Below are 16,424 nucleotides of genomic sequence, written 5' to 3' on the forward strand. Positions count from 1 at the left end.
TCTATTAGGATGTTGCAAGGTTCACTTCAGAACATTGGATTTGGGACATTTTAGTTATAGTATAACAAAAAACGGCACAAACACCAAACTTGGACTGAATTACTAACAGTGTTTTTTTACGTTGCTCAATTTACAAACAGCAAATATTTTAATTTCTTTCTTGGCAGACTATGGGGAACTTAAGTGGACTTTGGAAGTTCTACCACTGTAACAGCTGCAATGGGGTCCGAGCAGTTGGGGCCCCAGTCAGGCCTCCGACAAACATCCAATCTCTATCTGCATTTATCAGATGCACAAAAAGTTGACTGCTACGGTGATGCAGGGAGTCGGTGGCTATCACCATCATTCCTCTGCCACCGGCAGGCACAATGTGATTTTGCTATTCTGTGTATTGGTTTCAGAGAAACACCAGCCACATAAAACTACTGCGAGGGAACAAGGAGAGGTGAGTATATTTTGTTTAATTTTACTACATAATACAATGGTGGTGGTAGGCGGAGACTTGGGTTACAGGGAAGGTGGGGGAGTCACCCAAATTGAAGCATTTTAAGTGTGTGGCCACCCACAAGGGAGAAATTAGGTGGGGGTATGGAAAGGGTGGCATGTGGTGGGAGAGGCTATAGAAAGGGTGATGTAAGTTTGAGAGAACTGCAGCAAGGAGACCATAAATCTGGGAGACTACAGAGAGAGGGGATCATATGTTGTGATGTTACAGAAAGGGCAGCATATATTTGGGCGCTACATACAGGGGAGCATAAGTTTAGGTCTATAGAATTGGAGGCATTTTAAGGGGGTCCAACAAAGATGGGAAATTATAAGTAAGGAGGGCTTTGGAGACTATAAATGTTGCAGGGCAATGTAAGCCAGGGTTAAAAGAAATGGGAGAATTGACTGTATATGGGGGGGGGGTGCAGTACATTTGTGACACATTAAAGGGAATTTATATGCAAAGATGACCATACAATGTCAGTTAAGTATTTTCCTTGGTGACCTAGGTAATCCTGGCCAGATTAGGACTTAAAGGGGTTTTCCCATAAAATAAAATTCTCAAATCTCAATCCCCTAGTAATGTTTACACAATAAAGATCATTTTTAACTCATTACTTTACAATTTTATTCTGTCCTATTGCTGTTTTAACTCCTATCACTCAGTGATGGTCAGTGTAAAATTCCATAGTTTTGGCGGGGACTCTGAAGCAGAGACTTCATGATACCTCAAGTGCTGTGCGCTGACAGTGGGGTTAGATTATCAGGGTACATGTTTATATACACTTTCATTTAGCTTCTGAACATTGTACTAGTATCTGACACATAGAATGAGAGATGAGACAGATCAGCGATGATGAGATCCAGAAGATGCATATAACACACAATGACAGTCAGCTCTGCTACATCATTTCTATTCCAAAACACACTAGATCTGCTGTCTCTCCCCCAATAAAGAACTTATCTGTCTGTAGCTTGTAGCAGTGGTGTAACTACTGCCTTAGCAGCTGTAGCGGCTGCTACGGGGCCCGTGAGGTTAAGGGGCCAGGGGATGCCACTTCCCTGAACTGCCCAAGAAATAGCCCTTTAAGGGACAACCCCCTTAGATGAGAAGGTTTCCTCTACTCATACACTGCTACAACACTCTTCCAAAATATTGCAAAAAAACTGGTATACATTCTTTGCAATATGCTTATTGCATTCCTAATAAAATAAAAAGTATAATAAGGTTTTTATATTTTTCACAAGTTGGATATATAAGGAATGTCTGGGTCATTTCCTCTTCAATGGTCTTGGACTGACAGAAGGAAAATCAAAAAATGTATTGACTTGTTGAAATTACTACTTAAAATGGCTATCTTTGTAGAGAGGACTCTCAGAGCTAATGTAATAAGTAGATTTTTCACCCATAATTGTGGAGTTCTGCACTTGGGACATAAAAGCAAATAATGCATTACATTACCCTTATATAATAAAAAAAGGAGGAGCATTGAACTTTTTGTGGAAATTTGAATATTTCCCCTATACAAAGTTATCATTAACTTGTATTAATCTCTAGTGTTTTGTTGTATATATTCTGTTCAATATTGTTGTATCTGTGTAGACCTTTAGAAAGGGTTAATGCACACCATGATACATTTCTGAAAGTGTATCTCTAAGCCAAGTAAGTTATTTTCCAAAGCTATAGAAGAAATAGTTTTTTTAGAACTTGTTTACCATAAAAGCAAGCAACCTGACCGTTAGAATGACAGGTGCTGTCTGGAAAGTTGTTTACCACTTTAGAACCTTTATGCATAGAATATTATGGGAACTCTACGTGAGTCTGTGGGAGAATGCTTTGTCATTGTTTCTGGTGAAATGTTAAGAATGTAAGGAAAACAGTTCCGGCTCCAGATTTAAAGGGCCAGCGCACAGGTGATTGGCGCTAGCCACTTCCGGGAATGCATTTAATGCGGCTCCCATCTTTCAAGCCATTTCCCTGAAGTGAAAGCCCTCCTGTGTATCCGGCGTTCCTGTGTTCCTGATCCATGTGCCAGCTCTGCTATTCCTGACGTGATTCCTAGTGTGCCTTCCTGCAAACCACCAAAAACGTATGACATTCAGAATACCGTAGATATTGCAAGAATAATATAAAATAAAATACACAAGATACAAATTAACCATCACCAAAGTCTTGTATATACTGGATAATCAGATTATCCAGTACAAACAACAAGGTTTTAGGTTTTTTCATACCCTAATGGGTTTATTTTAATTTGCTTGATGTGCTGCGATATATTGTGCTGCTACATTTTACCTTGTGTCTTTTATTTTATATTATTTTTATTGCAATATCTGTTCTGAATATCATATACTGTATTTATTGCCTTGCACAATAAAGTTGTAACCCTAGTCCTATTTTATGTACGTATTTGTAGTACATTACTCCAGACACATCTTTATATCAAAAACCTGTTTTATGCGAATAAATAAAGCATTTATTATTTTATCTAACAAAAAGCTGGTATTATATTAGGATATGACTGTACTAGTGTCTATACCCTTCCCTTATATATACACATTTCTATATCATTTGTCCTGCTATACCCAGGACAGTATATGTGCACAGTATAGTCTTTTAAATGTGATGCCCCCCTCCCCATCTAGTGTCTATTAAACATTTTTGGTCTGGTTTACTGTATAATGGGGGTCATTTGTTAAGGGCCCGAATCGCGTTTTTCCGGTGGGTTCCCCGAATTTTTCCGTTTTGTGCCGATTTTCCCTGAATTCCCCCGGTTTTTGGCGCACGTGATCGGATTGTGGCGCATCGGCACCGGCATGCACGTGACTGAAATCGGGTGTGTGGCCATAAGAAAACCCAACGGATTCGGAAAAAGCGCTGTATTTTTTTTTACACGCACTTACCTGCACCCAGCATAGCTTGGCGAACTCCAATGGACCTCAGCGCAGCAGCGACACCTGGAGGACATCGGGTGCACTACCTTAGTGAATCGCCGGAAGACACGAATCCTACAAATAGAACGCGGCGCTGGATCGCAAATGGACAGGGTAAGTAAATCTGCCCCAATGTATTTTCTTAGTGTTCCTCAGCGCTGCTCCAATCCTCCATCTCTCTTCACCTCTTTCCATGTTTCTCCTCTTCTAACCTCTGGTCTCCTGGTCTCCTTTGGACAATATTGGACACAACCTTCCTGCACTTTAACTCCCTAATTTTTTTCTTATTTTTTCCACTCCTTGATGGAGTGTTAGATCCATGGGTATGTTTTTGCAGTTTTTTTTTTCTTTCTGTTATTTCACATTGTACATTGCTATAACCCGCTGGTTTACATGATCTGACGTGTAGACTTCCGTACAAAGCCGATATGTGAGCAGGGCATGCGATCAGGTAGACTAGCTAAACAAGACCCTAATCACTCACGTTTGCAATTACTCTTTCCAATAGGAACTAACTGCAGTCTTTGGATTGACTTAATTTTACTCCCCACCTTATGTAACTTTGCTAAGGGTCCTGTGTGGCCCGCTTAAATTGTCCTATAATTGATGTATACTCTGTATCTGCATCACAACTGTACCAATGCCGCCTTCTTTTTGTAAAAATGTTTGTTTTTTAATAAAAAGTTTTAAAAAATAAATAAAACTTCTGTTTTTGGACCATCTGTCCATGAGGATTTGAAAGCGCCAATATGCCTCGGTCTTTCTAAGATTGGGTTTTCATGGGTTCTCCCGCAACCCATGTCTTGGGTCGCGGGCTCATCCATGCTCCTTTGTGTGCCCCCACACCCGACAGTTCCGACTCACCTGTCCCTGCTCCTGTTTCCGGTCCAGTGGCTGTGTGCGTGGGTCCCCGTCTCCTAGGGCACACGTGCGCCAACTTAAGGGCCAGTGTGCCGCTGATTGATGCTGGCCGTACCCAAAATCCTTTATTCACAGCCTCTTCCTGCACATCCCGCCGGATACTTGTGCCTCTCAACCTTAGAAAAAGCTTGTTTCCCATAACCTTTGCGATTAGTGTGAATTAGTTGTGACACCGGACCTGTTCCCATTTACGCTCCTCCACTGCCAGCCCTGACCTTCTGTTCTGCCTCTGACCCTGAACCTTTGCCTCCTGTCTTGACCTGCCTGTCCCCGACCAAGAATCTGCCTTCCGTTTCTGTACCTCCCCTTGGAAGCCTAAGCGGACAAAGTAGCACCCGTGGAACAACCTGGTGGTACCAGGTCGCCGCAAGTACAACCCACTCTGGTGAAAACCGGGTGCCACTTACACTCCGGTCCCAGGTGTCGGCTTATGTCATCGTCCGTGATGGTCCATTGGGTTCCCCACCCCTGGGGCCTGACATGGGTTTACTGCATAACCTGCATATGTCTCCTTGACACTGGATTCCAAGTGAGCGTCATACAGAGGAGCGGCTGCTGTAGGATCATTATTCAAATATCACATTTGTATATTTTAGATGAGAGTCCTTACTATTACTTTTATGTGACTCATCACACTAGGGCCTCAGCTATACTTGTGACGTCCCAGTCCAGTCCACATTTCAGTGTGTTTTTAGAGGACAGGTCTCTGTGGAAATTGCACGCGATTATTGTGTTTTTAATGAATTCAGTGTCAGAAACTTCACAGATTGAAACATTTTTTATTGTTTCATTACAGGAGGCATTAGACGTGCAGTGACTATTCCAATGACTTGGTAAAACCCCGGTGCTTCTTAGTTCTTATATCCGTGTTGTTCTTCTTTGTTAAACTCTGTGAGAAATAGAAAACAGTTATGGAGTCAATGCATGTTAAGGATGAAACATTTTTAGTGCAACAAGTTTACGTCTGGTGTTACCTGCGCACGTGTAATTTGGGTAAATAAAAAAAACTTTACTTTTTATGTAAATGTGTAAAAGTAAAAAGGCTTGGGGGGAGGCAGTGAGAGGGAGGAGAATACAGAAGGAGAAGGGAGGAGGAGAAGTAGAACCAGGGCCTCACAGACTGAAGGGGCTCTGGTGACGCCCTTCCACTTCATTTATATAAAGATTTAAGTTATTTTTTAACAATTTAACAGGAGCTCCTAATAAACTTATAGCTGTATTCACCCAGCAGCATTTAGAGTGACTACTGCTATAAAGCAGTTGTAGATTTCCTTATTTCTAGAGATGAGCGAGCACTAAAATGCTCGGGTACTCGTTATTCGAGACGAACTTTTCCCGATGCTCGAGTGCTCGTTTCGAGTAACGAGCCCCATTGAAGTCAATGGGAGACTCGAGCATTTTTCAAGGGGACCAAGGCTCTGCACAGGGAAGCTTGGCCAAACACCTGGGAACCTCAGAAAAGGATGGAAACACCACGGAAATGGACAGGAAACAGCAGGGGCAGCATGCATGGATGCCTCTGAGGCTGCTTAAATGCACCATTATGCCAAAATTATGGGCAACAGCATGGCCATGACAGAGTGACAGAATGAAGCTAGATAGCATCTAAAACATCCAATAATTGACCCTGACACTATAGGGGACGGCATGCAGAGGCAGTGGCAGCAGCGGAAGGCTAGAGAGTGGCATGGCGACATACCCTAAATGGACTCAGGCTTCAAACCAATGGGTAGCAGAGAGGAACCAAAGGAGGTGAGCAAGAAGCGCTCAAATAATATCGGTACATGATAAAAGTTTGCCAGTATATTTTGTGGATTACACAGCAGGGTGGCGACAAAGTTAACATGGAAGCCATGAAAACAATCCAAAATTCTGCCTGACACAGCTCGTTTGATAAGGGGACGATGTATGGAGGCAGTGAACTAGTAGTAGATTAAAGGTGCTGCAGTTAAAACTATGTTAGTTGGTTCTTGGCATGGAGCTGGCGCTCCGCTGCCAGGCGAGCTTTCGCCAATCCAAGCCCCTGTCTCTAGGCTACTCCCCAAACAGCACTTCTAAGAACCTTTCGGATAAGATCAAGTGTAGTAGCGTTCTTATAAGTTTGGGATATGGCGGGTGAGGGGAATGTAAACATCTGCGCAAGAAGCGCTGAAATAATATCCGTAAATGAAAAAAGTTTTCCAGTATATTTTGTGGCTTACACAGCAGGGTGGCGACAAAGTTAACAAGTTTGATGTGGAATGCCCTGCAATAGCTCTTGGGCGGTGTGCCTTTTATCACCTAGGCTCAGCAGTTTGAGCACCGCCTGCTGTCGCTTAGCAACGGCACTGCTGCTGTGCCTAGAGCTACCGACTGATGGCGCCATGCCCACGGATGGTAATTCGGAGGAGGAGGAGGTGGAGGAGGGGTGGGAGGATTTGGAGGTATAGTAGGCCTTTGAGACCTGGACCGAGGTAGGCCCCGCAATCCTCTGCGTCGGCAGTATATGACCAGCCCCGGGTCAGACTCGGTCCCAGCCTGCACCAAGTTAAGTGTAGTAGCGTTCTTATAAGTTTGGGATATGGCGGGTGAGGGGAATGTAAACAGATGCGCAAGAAGCGCATGATGCGCATGGAGCTGGCGCTCCGCTGCTAGGCGAGCTTTCGCCAATCCAAGCCCCTGTCTCTAGGCTACTCTGCACTTCTAAGAACCTTTTGTATAAGATCAAGTGTAGTAGCGTTCTTATAAGTTTAGGATATGGCGGGTGAGGGGAATGTAAACAGATGCGCAAGAAGCGCTGAAATAATATACGTAAATGGTAAAAGTTTGCCAGTGTATTTTGTGGATAACACAGCAGGGTGGCGACAAAGTTAACAACTTTGATGTGGAATCCATGAAAACAACCCAAATTTCGGCCTGACAAACCTCGTTTGATAAAGGGACGATGTATGGAGGCAGCTATATGGACGACTTTTGGAGGTAGCAATGGAGACAACGTGTGGAGGCTGCTATGGAGACAATTCAATTTGGATAGTGCCTGTATGTGGCAGTCCAAAAAATTTTTCAAACCAGAGGAGCAGGTAGGTGGCCCTCCAGAAAAATGGAATAGATTGAGTGCCTGTATGTGGCAGTCCAAAAAATTTTTCAAACCAGAGGAGCAGGTAGGTGGCCCTCCAGAAAAATGGAATAGATTGAGTGCCTGTATGTGGCAGTCCAAAAAAGTTTTCAAACCAGAGGAGCAGGTAGGTGGCCCTCCAGAAAAATGGAATAGATTGAGTGCCTGTATGTGGCAGTCCAAAAAAGTTTTTAAACCAGAGGAGCAGGTAGGTGGCCCTCCAGAAAAATGGAATAGATTGAGTGCCTGTATGTGGCAGTCCAAAAAAGTTTTTAAACCAGAGGAGCAGGTAGGTGGCCCTCCAGAAAAATGGAATAGATTGAGTGCCTGTATGTGGCAGTCCCAAAAAATTGTTTAAAACAGAGGACCGGAAAGGTGGCCCTCCAGAAAAATTGAATAGATTGAGTGCCTGTATGTGGCACTCCCAAAAATTGTTTAAAACAGAGGACCGTGTCGGTGGCCCTCCAGAAAAATTAAATGCATAAAGTACTATACCTAGAGCCAGTGGGCCCTGTCAAAAAACAGCCAGTTTCCTCTGCTTTACTGTAGAAAGAGGAGGAGAAGGAGGAAAATGAGGAGGAGGAGGAGTGGATAAATTATTCAGGTTGAGCTTCCTTCACCTGCTGGAGATTTGAAATTAGGAGAAATCCATGCTTTATTCATCTTGATAAGCGTCAGCCTGTCAGCGCTGTCAGTCGACAGGCGTGTACGCTTATCGGTGATGATGCCACCAGCTGCACTGAAAACCCGCTCTGACAAGACGCTAGCGGCAGGGCAGGCAAGAACCTCCAAGGCGTAGAGCGCCAGTTCGTGCCACATGTCCAGCTTTGAAACCCAGTAGTTGTAGGGAGCTGTGTGATCATTTAGGACGATGGTATGGTCAGCTACGTACTCCCTCACCATCTTTCTGTAAAGATCAGCCCTACTCTGCCGAGACTGGGGACAGGTGACAGTGTCTTGCTGGGGTGACATAAAGCTGGCAAAAGCCTTGTAAAGCGTACCCTTGCCAGTGCTGGACAAGCTGCCTGCTCGCCTACTCTCCCTCGCTACTTGTCCCGCAGAACTACGCACTCTGCCGCTAGCGCTGTCAGAAGGGAAATACTGTTTCAGCTTGTGCACCAGGGCCTGCTGGTATTCATGCATTCTCACACTCCTTTCCTCTCCAGGGATGAGAGTGGAAAGATTTTGCTTGTACCGTGGGTCCAGGAGAGTGAACACCCAGTAATCGGTGCTGGAATAAATTCTTTGAACGCGAGGGTCACGGGATAGGCAGCCTAGCATGAAATCTGCCACATCTGTCTCGCCAACATTCTCCTCCTCTTCCTCCTCATCCTCCTCCACCTCCACCTCCTCCGATATGCGCTGATAAACAGACCTAAGGGTGCTTTGGCTATCAACAAGGGAATCTTCTTCCCCTGTCTCTTGTGAGGAGCGCAAAGCTTCCGACTTCATGCTGACCAGAGAGTTTTTCAACAGGCCAAGCAGCGGGATGGTGAGGCTGATGATGGCGGCATCGCCACTGACCATCTGTGTTGACTCCTCAAAGTTACTCAGCACCTGACAGATATCAGACATCCACATCCACTCCTCATTGTAGACTTGAGGAAGCTGACTGACCTGACTACCAGTTCTGGTGGAAGTTGACATCTGGCAGTCTACAATCGCTCGGCGCTGCTGGTAAACTCTGGATAACATGGTCAGTGTTGAATTCCACCTCGTGGGCACGTCGCACAACAGTCGGTGAGCGGGCAGTTGGAGGCGGCGCTGCGCTGCCCTGAGAGTGGCAGCATCTGTGCTGGACTTCCTGAAATGCGCACAGATGCGGCGCACCTTCGTGAGCAAATCAGACAGATTGGGGTATGTCTTGAGGAAACACTGAACTATCAGATTTAACACATGGGCCAGGCATGGCACATGTGTCAGTCTGCCGAATTGCAGAGCCGCCACCAGGTTACGGCCGTTGTCACACACAACCATGCCTGGCTTCAGGTTCAGCGGTGCCAGCCACAGATCAGTCTGCGCCGTGATGCCCTGTAATAGTTCTTGGGTGGTGTGCCTTTTATCGCCTAGGCTCAGCAGTTTGAGCACCGCCTGCTGTCGCTTAGCGACGGCACTGCTGCTGTGCCTAGAGCTACCGACTGATGGCGCCATGCCCACGGATGGTCGTTCGGAGGAGGAGGTGGAGGAGGGGTGGGAGGAGGAGGAGGCATAGTAGGCCTCAAACACCTGGACCGAGGTAGGCCCCGCAATCCTCGGCGTCGGCAGTATATGACCAGCCGCAGGGTCACACTCGGTCCCAGCCTCCACCAAGTTAACCCAATGTGCCGTCAGAGATATATAGTGGCCCTGCCCGGCAGCACTCGTCCACGTGTCCGTGGTCAGGTGGACCTTGTCAGAAACGGCGTTGGTAAGGGCACGGATTATGTTGTCTGACACGTGCTGGTGCAGGGCTGGGACGGCACATCGGGAAAAGTAGTGGCGGCTGGGGACCGAATACCGAGGGGCGGCCGCCGCCATGAGGCTGCGAAAGGCCTCGGTCTCTACTAGCCTATAGGGCAGCATCTCCAGGCTTAGCAATCTGGAGATGTGCACATTAAGGGCTTGGGCGTGCGGGTGGGTTGCACTATATTTGCGTTCTGTTCTGGTCGAGGACTCTCCTCCGCCTCAGAAGCACTGTGTTCACCCGGCCTCTCAACCCAGCTTGGGTCTGTCACCTCATCATCCTCCGATCCCTCAGTCTGCTCCCCCCTCGGACTTCCTGCCCTGACAACAACTTCCCCACTGTCTGACAACCGTGTCTCCTCATCGTCGGACACCTCTTTACACACTTCTTCCACTACGTCAACAAGGTCATCATCACCCACAGACTGCGACTGGTGGAAAACCTGGGCATCGGAAAATTGCTCATCAGCAACCGGACAAGTGGTTTGTGACTGTGGGAAGGGTCCAGAAAACAGTTCCTCAGAGTATGCCGGTTCAAATGGCAAATTTTGCTGGGAGGGGGCAGACTGGGGGGGAGGAGGCTGAGGTGCAGGAGCTGGAGGAGTGCCGATTTCGGTGACATGGGTGGACTGCGTGGAAGACTGACTGGTGGACAAATTGCTCGAAGCATTGTCGGCAATCCACGACATCACCTGTTCGCACTGTTCTGGCCTCAACAGTGCTCTACCACGATTCCCAGTAACTTCAGACATGAACCTAGGGAGTGTAGCTCTGCGGCGTTCCCCTGCTCCCTCATAAGCAGGAGGTGTCTCACCCCGCCCAGGACCACGGCCTCTGACCCCTGCAGTAGTTGGACGCCCACGTCCCCGCCCTCGTCCTCTACCCCTAGCCCTCGGGTTAAACATTTTGAAAATGAGAGTTATAACTTGTATTTTTTTTTTAACTTTTTTTTTTTTTTTTTGTGTTTTTTAGTTTTTAAAACCAAACGATGCTATCCTATTGCTATGGCTATTTTCTAGCCAAGTATTACAGCACACTACTATGCCAGATGAGATGACGCTGAGTTATGAAAAAAATAAACGTAAAATAAAAAAGGAAATGGCAGACTGTGCCTAGTTGAAATACAACCCCGGGCCCTAATAAATTTTCCCACTTCGGTCTTTGCGATGGATATGTGCGTCACTAAAACACAGTGGTCGCAAGTCTGACTCCAAATTGCTCCCAATTTGATAGTAGATGCACTGCAGCAAGTACAGCCACCAGCAGATCAACCAGAAATCAAATATATATAACGCTACTGTAGGCGTAATTAAGACGTTTGTATTCTCCTATGGCTATTTTCTAGCCAAATATTACAGCACACTACTATGCCAGATGAGATGACGCTGAGTTATGAAAAAAATAAACGTAAAATAAAAAGAAACTGGCAGACTGTGCCTAATTGAAATACAACCCCGGGCCCTAATAAATTTTCCCACTTCGGTCTTTGCGATGGATATGTGCGTCACTAAAACACAGTGGTCGCAAGTCTGACTCCAAATTGCTCCCAATTTGATAGTAGATGCACTGCAGCAAGTACAGCCACCAGCAGATCAACCAGAAATCAAATATATATAACGCTACTGTAGGCGTAATTAAGACGTTTGTATTCTCCTATGGCTATTTTCTAGCCAAGTATGAAAGCACACTACTATGCCAGATGAGATGACGCTGAGTTATGAAAAAAATAAACGTAAAATAAAAAGAAACTGGCAGACTGTGCCTAATTGAAATACAACCCCGGGCCCTAATAAATTTTCCCACTTCGGTCTTTGCGATGGATATGTGCGTCACTAAAACACAGTGGTCGCAAGTCTGACTCCAAATTGCTCCCAATTTGATAGTAGATGCACTGCAGCAAGTACAGCCACCAGCAGATCAACCAGAAATCAAATATATATAACGCTACTGTAGGCGTAATTAAGACGTTTGTATTCTCCTATGGCTATTTTCTAGCCAAGTATTACAGCACACTACTATGCCAGATGAGATGACGCTGAGTTATGAAAAAAATAAACGTAAAATAAAAAGAAACTGGCAGACTGTGCCTAATTGAAATACAACCCCGGGCCCTAATAAATTTTCCCACTTCGGTCTTTGCGATGGATATGTGCGTCACTAAAACACAGTGGTCGCAAGTCTGACTCCAAATTGCTCCCAATTTGATAGTAGATGCACTGCAGCAAGTACAGCCACCAGCAGATCAACCAGAAATCAAATATATATAACGCTACTGTAGGCGTAATTAAGACGTTTGTATTCTCCTATGGCTATTTTCTAGCCAAGTATGAAAGCACACTACTATGCCAGATGAGATGACGCTGAGTTATGAAAAAAATAAACGTAAAATAAAAAGAAACTGGCAGACTGTGCCTAATTGAAATACAACCCCGGGCCCTAATAAATTTTCCCACTTCGGTCTTTGCGATGGATATGTGCGTCACTAAAACACAGTGGTCGCAAGTCTGACTCCAAATTGCTCCCAATTTGATAGTAGATGCACTGCAGCAAGTACAGCCACCAGCAGATCAACCAGAAATCAAATATATATAACGCTACTGTAGGCGTAATTAAGACGTTTGTATTCTCCTATGGCTATTTTCTAGCCAAGTATTACAGCACACTACTATGCCAGATGAGATGACGCTGAGTTATGAAAAAAATAAACGTAAAATAAAAAGAAACTGGCAGACTGTGCCTAATTGAAATACAACCCCGGGCCCTAATAAATTTTCCCACTTCGGTCTTTGCGATGGATATGTGCGTCACTAAAACACAGTGGTCGCAAGTCTGACTCCAAATTGCTCCCAATTTGATAGTAGATGCACTGCAGCAAGTACAGCCACCAGCAGATCAACCAGAAATCAAATATATATAACGCTACTGTAGGCGTAATTAAGACGTTTGTATTCTCCTATGGCTATTTTCTAGCCAAGTATTACAGCACACTACTATGCCAGATGAGATGACGCTGAGTTATGAAAAAAATAAACGTAAAATAAAAAGAAACTGGCAGACTGTGCCTAATTGAAATACAACCCCGGGCCCTAATAAATTTTCCCACTTCGGTCTTTGCGATGGATATGTGCGTCACTAAAACACAGTGGTCGCAAGTCTGACTCCAAATTGCTCCCAATTTGATAGTAGATGCACTGCAGCAAGTACAGCCACCAGCAGATCAACCAGAAATCAAATATATATAACGCTACTGTAGGCGTAATTAAGACGTTTGTATTCTCCTATGGCTATTTTCTAGCCAAGTATTACAGCACACTACTATGCCAGATGAGATGACGCTGAGTTATGAAAAAAATAAACGTAAAATAAAAAGAAACTGGCAGACTGTGCCTAATTGAAATACAACCCCGGGCCCTAATAAATTTTCCCACTTCGGTCTTTGCGATGGATATGTGCGTCACTAAAACACAGTGGTCGCAAGTCTGACTCCAAATTGATCCCAATTTGATAGTAGATGCACTGCAGCAAGTACAGCCACCAGCAGATCAACCAGAAATCAAATATATATAACGCTACTGTAGGCGTAATTAAGACGTTTGTATTCTCCTATGGCTATTTTCTAGCCAAGTATTACAGCACACTACTATGCCAGATGAGATGACGCTGAGTTATGAAAAAAATAAACGTAAAATAAAAAGAAACTGGCAGACTGTGCCTAATTGAAATACAACCCCGGGCCCTAATAAATTTTCCCACTTCGGTCTTTGCGATGGATATGTGCGTCACTAAAACACAGTGGTCGCAAGTCTGACTCCAAATTGCTCCCAATTTGATAGTAGATGCACTGCAGCAAGTACAGCCACCAGCAGATCAACCAGAAATCAAATATATATAACGCTACTGTAGGCGTAATTAAGACGTTTGTATTCTCCTATGGCTATTTTCTAGCCAAGTATTACAGCACACTACTATGCCAGATGAGATGACGCTGAGTTATGAAAAAAATAAACGTAAAATAAAAAGAAACTGGCAGACTGTGCCTAATTCTACTCAAACCCCTAATAAATTTTCCCACTTTGGTGTTTGAGGTGGATATGTGTGTCACTAAGAGCTAAACACAACGGTAGCAAGTCCCCCTGCTAATTCCTCACAATATGGTACTAGCTGCAAATTAAAAAAAAAAAAAATTATAACGTTATTGTAGCCCTAAGAAGGGCTGTTGGGTTCTTTTAGAATCACTCCTGCCTAACAGTAAGCTAATAGAACACCCTAATGCTTTCCCTGAGCAGCAGCAGCTCTCTCCCTAGCGGCATCCAGACAGAGAATGATCCGAGCAGCGCGGGCAGCGGCTAGTCTATCCCAGGGTCACCTGATCTGGCCAGCCAACCACTGCTATCTACGTGTAAGGGTACCACGTCATGCTGGGTGGAGTGCAGAGTCTCCTGGCTTGTGATTGGCTCTGTTTCTGGCCGCCAAAAAGCAAAACGGCGGGAGCTGCCATTTTCTCGAGCGGGCGAAATACTCGTCCGAGCAACGAGCAGTTACGAGTACGCTAATGCTCGATCGAGCATCAAGCTCGGACGAGTATGTTCGCTCATCTCTACTTATTTCCTTTAAAGGCCTATTTTAATTCATTTGTCAGATAAACATTTCTTCAATTGGATGTTATAAAAAAATGTCCCTATGTGAAGATAATTTCTTATAAATGTGTCCTTAGATACAACCACCCCTGCTGGAGGGATTGCACAAAGAAACAAAAAGTTTTTCTATATGAAATGTCCAGGAGTTACTTTATGTCCCACAGCCATCCCGGTGGCTGAAGCCCGGTGGTCAGGCAGGGCTCAAGAGCACATGTCTGGCCACTGCTGCCAGGGTGCAGGGTGGTCATATCCGAGGAAGCTATCTAATTTCTAAAGGACATGGCTGCATTTTTGAGAAATTATCTTCACATACATTTGAAGAAGTGTTTACATATGGCAAATTAATTAAAATAAATGGGAATGGCCAGATGGGAAAACCCCTTTAACTGCATATTTTAGGCCCAGCTTACAATTTCTCAGTTTTTTAGTTATAGCAGCAACCTCTCTCCTCCCACTGTTCCTATACCCAGGGGTGTAACCATGAGTTGAAGGGTCCCATAGCAGACTTCTAAATGGTGCCCCCCTCCCCTTGATAAAAAAAAATATACTGTATTTATACACTTACACATGTGAGTTAAAATCACACACATTATAAACATACTTATATACATACACAGCATACAGAATATACATACATATACATACACAGCATACAGAATATACATACATATACATACACAGCATACAGAATATACATACATATAGCATATACACACAGCATATACACACATACAGCATAAACATACATACAGTATACATATTTGTATAATCACACATTTATATACTTATGTGCATACATTCATGGTAGGATGTTGGGGCCCCCTGACACTATGGGCCCCTGGGTGTCCACAATTTGCTCTCTCAGCATTTATTTCGCAGTGAGCTATGTCTGAATGTGGACAAGGCATAAGGGATTTTTAAATGCAGCAGAAACTTTTAGGCAGTCCTTTAAATATTTTACTTAAATATTATTGTATGTAGGACTAATATATTCTTCCCATTTAGGAAAAGCCTAAGACCAGTGTTACCAAATCTTCCAGCTAGTGAAGTGCCGCTGAAACAAATGCTTTCCAGATGCTTTCACTGGGCAGAAAACTACAACAATTTCAAATAGTTTGTAAAAGTCCACCATTTTGAACATACCTTAGGTGAAACATTATTACGACAGATAGTAGAGAGCACCTTACTGCTCACCCGCCCCTCTCCATAGTGATATGTTGCCGTATTCCGGGGAAAGATAGGACATGTCCTATCTTTCTGTCAACTATGGAACGGTACGGTGCCGCAAGTGTGCTGCACCGTACCATTCCCGCACGGCGCTGTGCAACTATTGCCGTCTATGGGGGGGGGGGCATGTTTATGACGTATATATACATTGACACTGTCTTTTAATAATTATAGGTCTTATTTTCAGAGGATTTTGATGAACAAAAATTCTGATTTTATGATGAACAAAACATTTTTATTTACTGTTGTAAAAAAATTCTGGCATCATTCCTTACCTCCACTACAGGGGGCGTTGTACTCGACCCCAGCATGCTCCGCTGTAATAGAAAGATTAGATCATTGATGATTAAAATATTTGACATTTTGTTACACTTAGTCCCTCTTAGTAGTGAATGTATGAAGTTACCAGAGCACAGACTGCGTAATGTACTTTGGATAAGAAAAAATAAGTTTTGAGACTCATATTATAAAGAAAAGGTTTCTGACCCTTGGGACATCCAAGACTTCATGACTTAAGCTGTCTTTTAGAAGTGAGTGGATCCTATCCTAAAAAACCTCATAGATTACCGCAACAGAGGCCCAATGTATTTAATTTTTTTTTCTCTCCAAATTTTGTGGATATAAGGTCTTTAATTATCCTTAAATATGTGATTTAAATGTTGTTAGGGAGGGGTAGCTCAGTG

The 16,424-nt window shown here is 44.2% G+C and overlaps 1 protein-coding gene across 1 annotated transcript in view; it reads right to left on the reverse strand.

Annotated features, from left to right (window-relative positions):
- Nucleotides 1-5,104: 5,104 nt before the first annotated feature.
- LOC140105855 (pregnancy zone protein-like) overlaps nucleotides 5,105-16,424 on the reverse strand; it is an 84,507-nt gene continuing 73,187 nt past the window's right edge. Inside the window, exons 35-36 of the mRNA XM_072129970.1 lie at nucleotides 16,017-16,058; nucleotides 5,105-5,230 (exon numbers count right to left, since the gene is read on the reverse strand). Of these exons, the coding sequence (XP_071986071.1) occupies nucleotides 5,193-5,230; nucleotides 16,017-16,058 (80 nt within the window). The 3' untranslated portion in view covers nucleotides 5,105-5,192. The remainder of the gene's footprint in view (nucleotides 5,231-16,016; nucleotides 16,059-16,424) is intronic.

Source organism: Engystomops pustulosus, chromosome 11 (assembly GCF_040894005.1).
Source record: "Engystomops pustulosus chromosome 11, aEngPut4.maternal, whole genome shotgun sequence".
Classification (NCBI taxonomy): domain Eukaryota; kingdom Metazoa; phylum Chordata; class Amphibia; order Anura; family Leptodactylidae; genus Engystomops; species Engystomops pustulosus.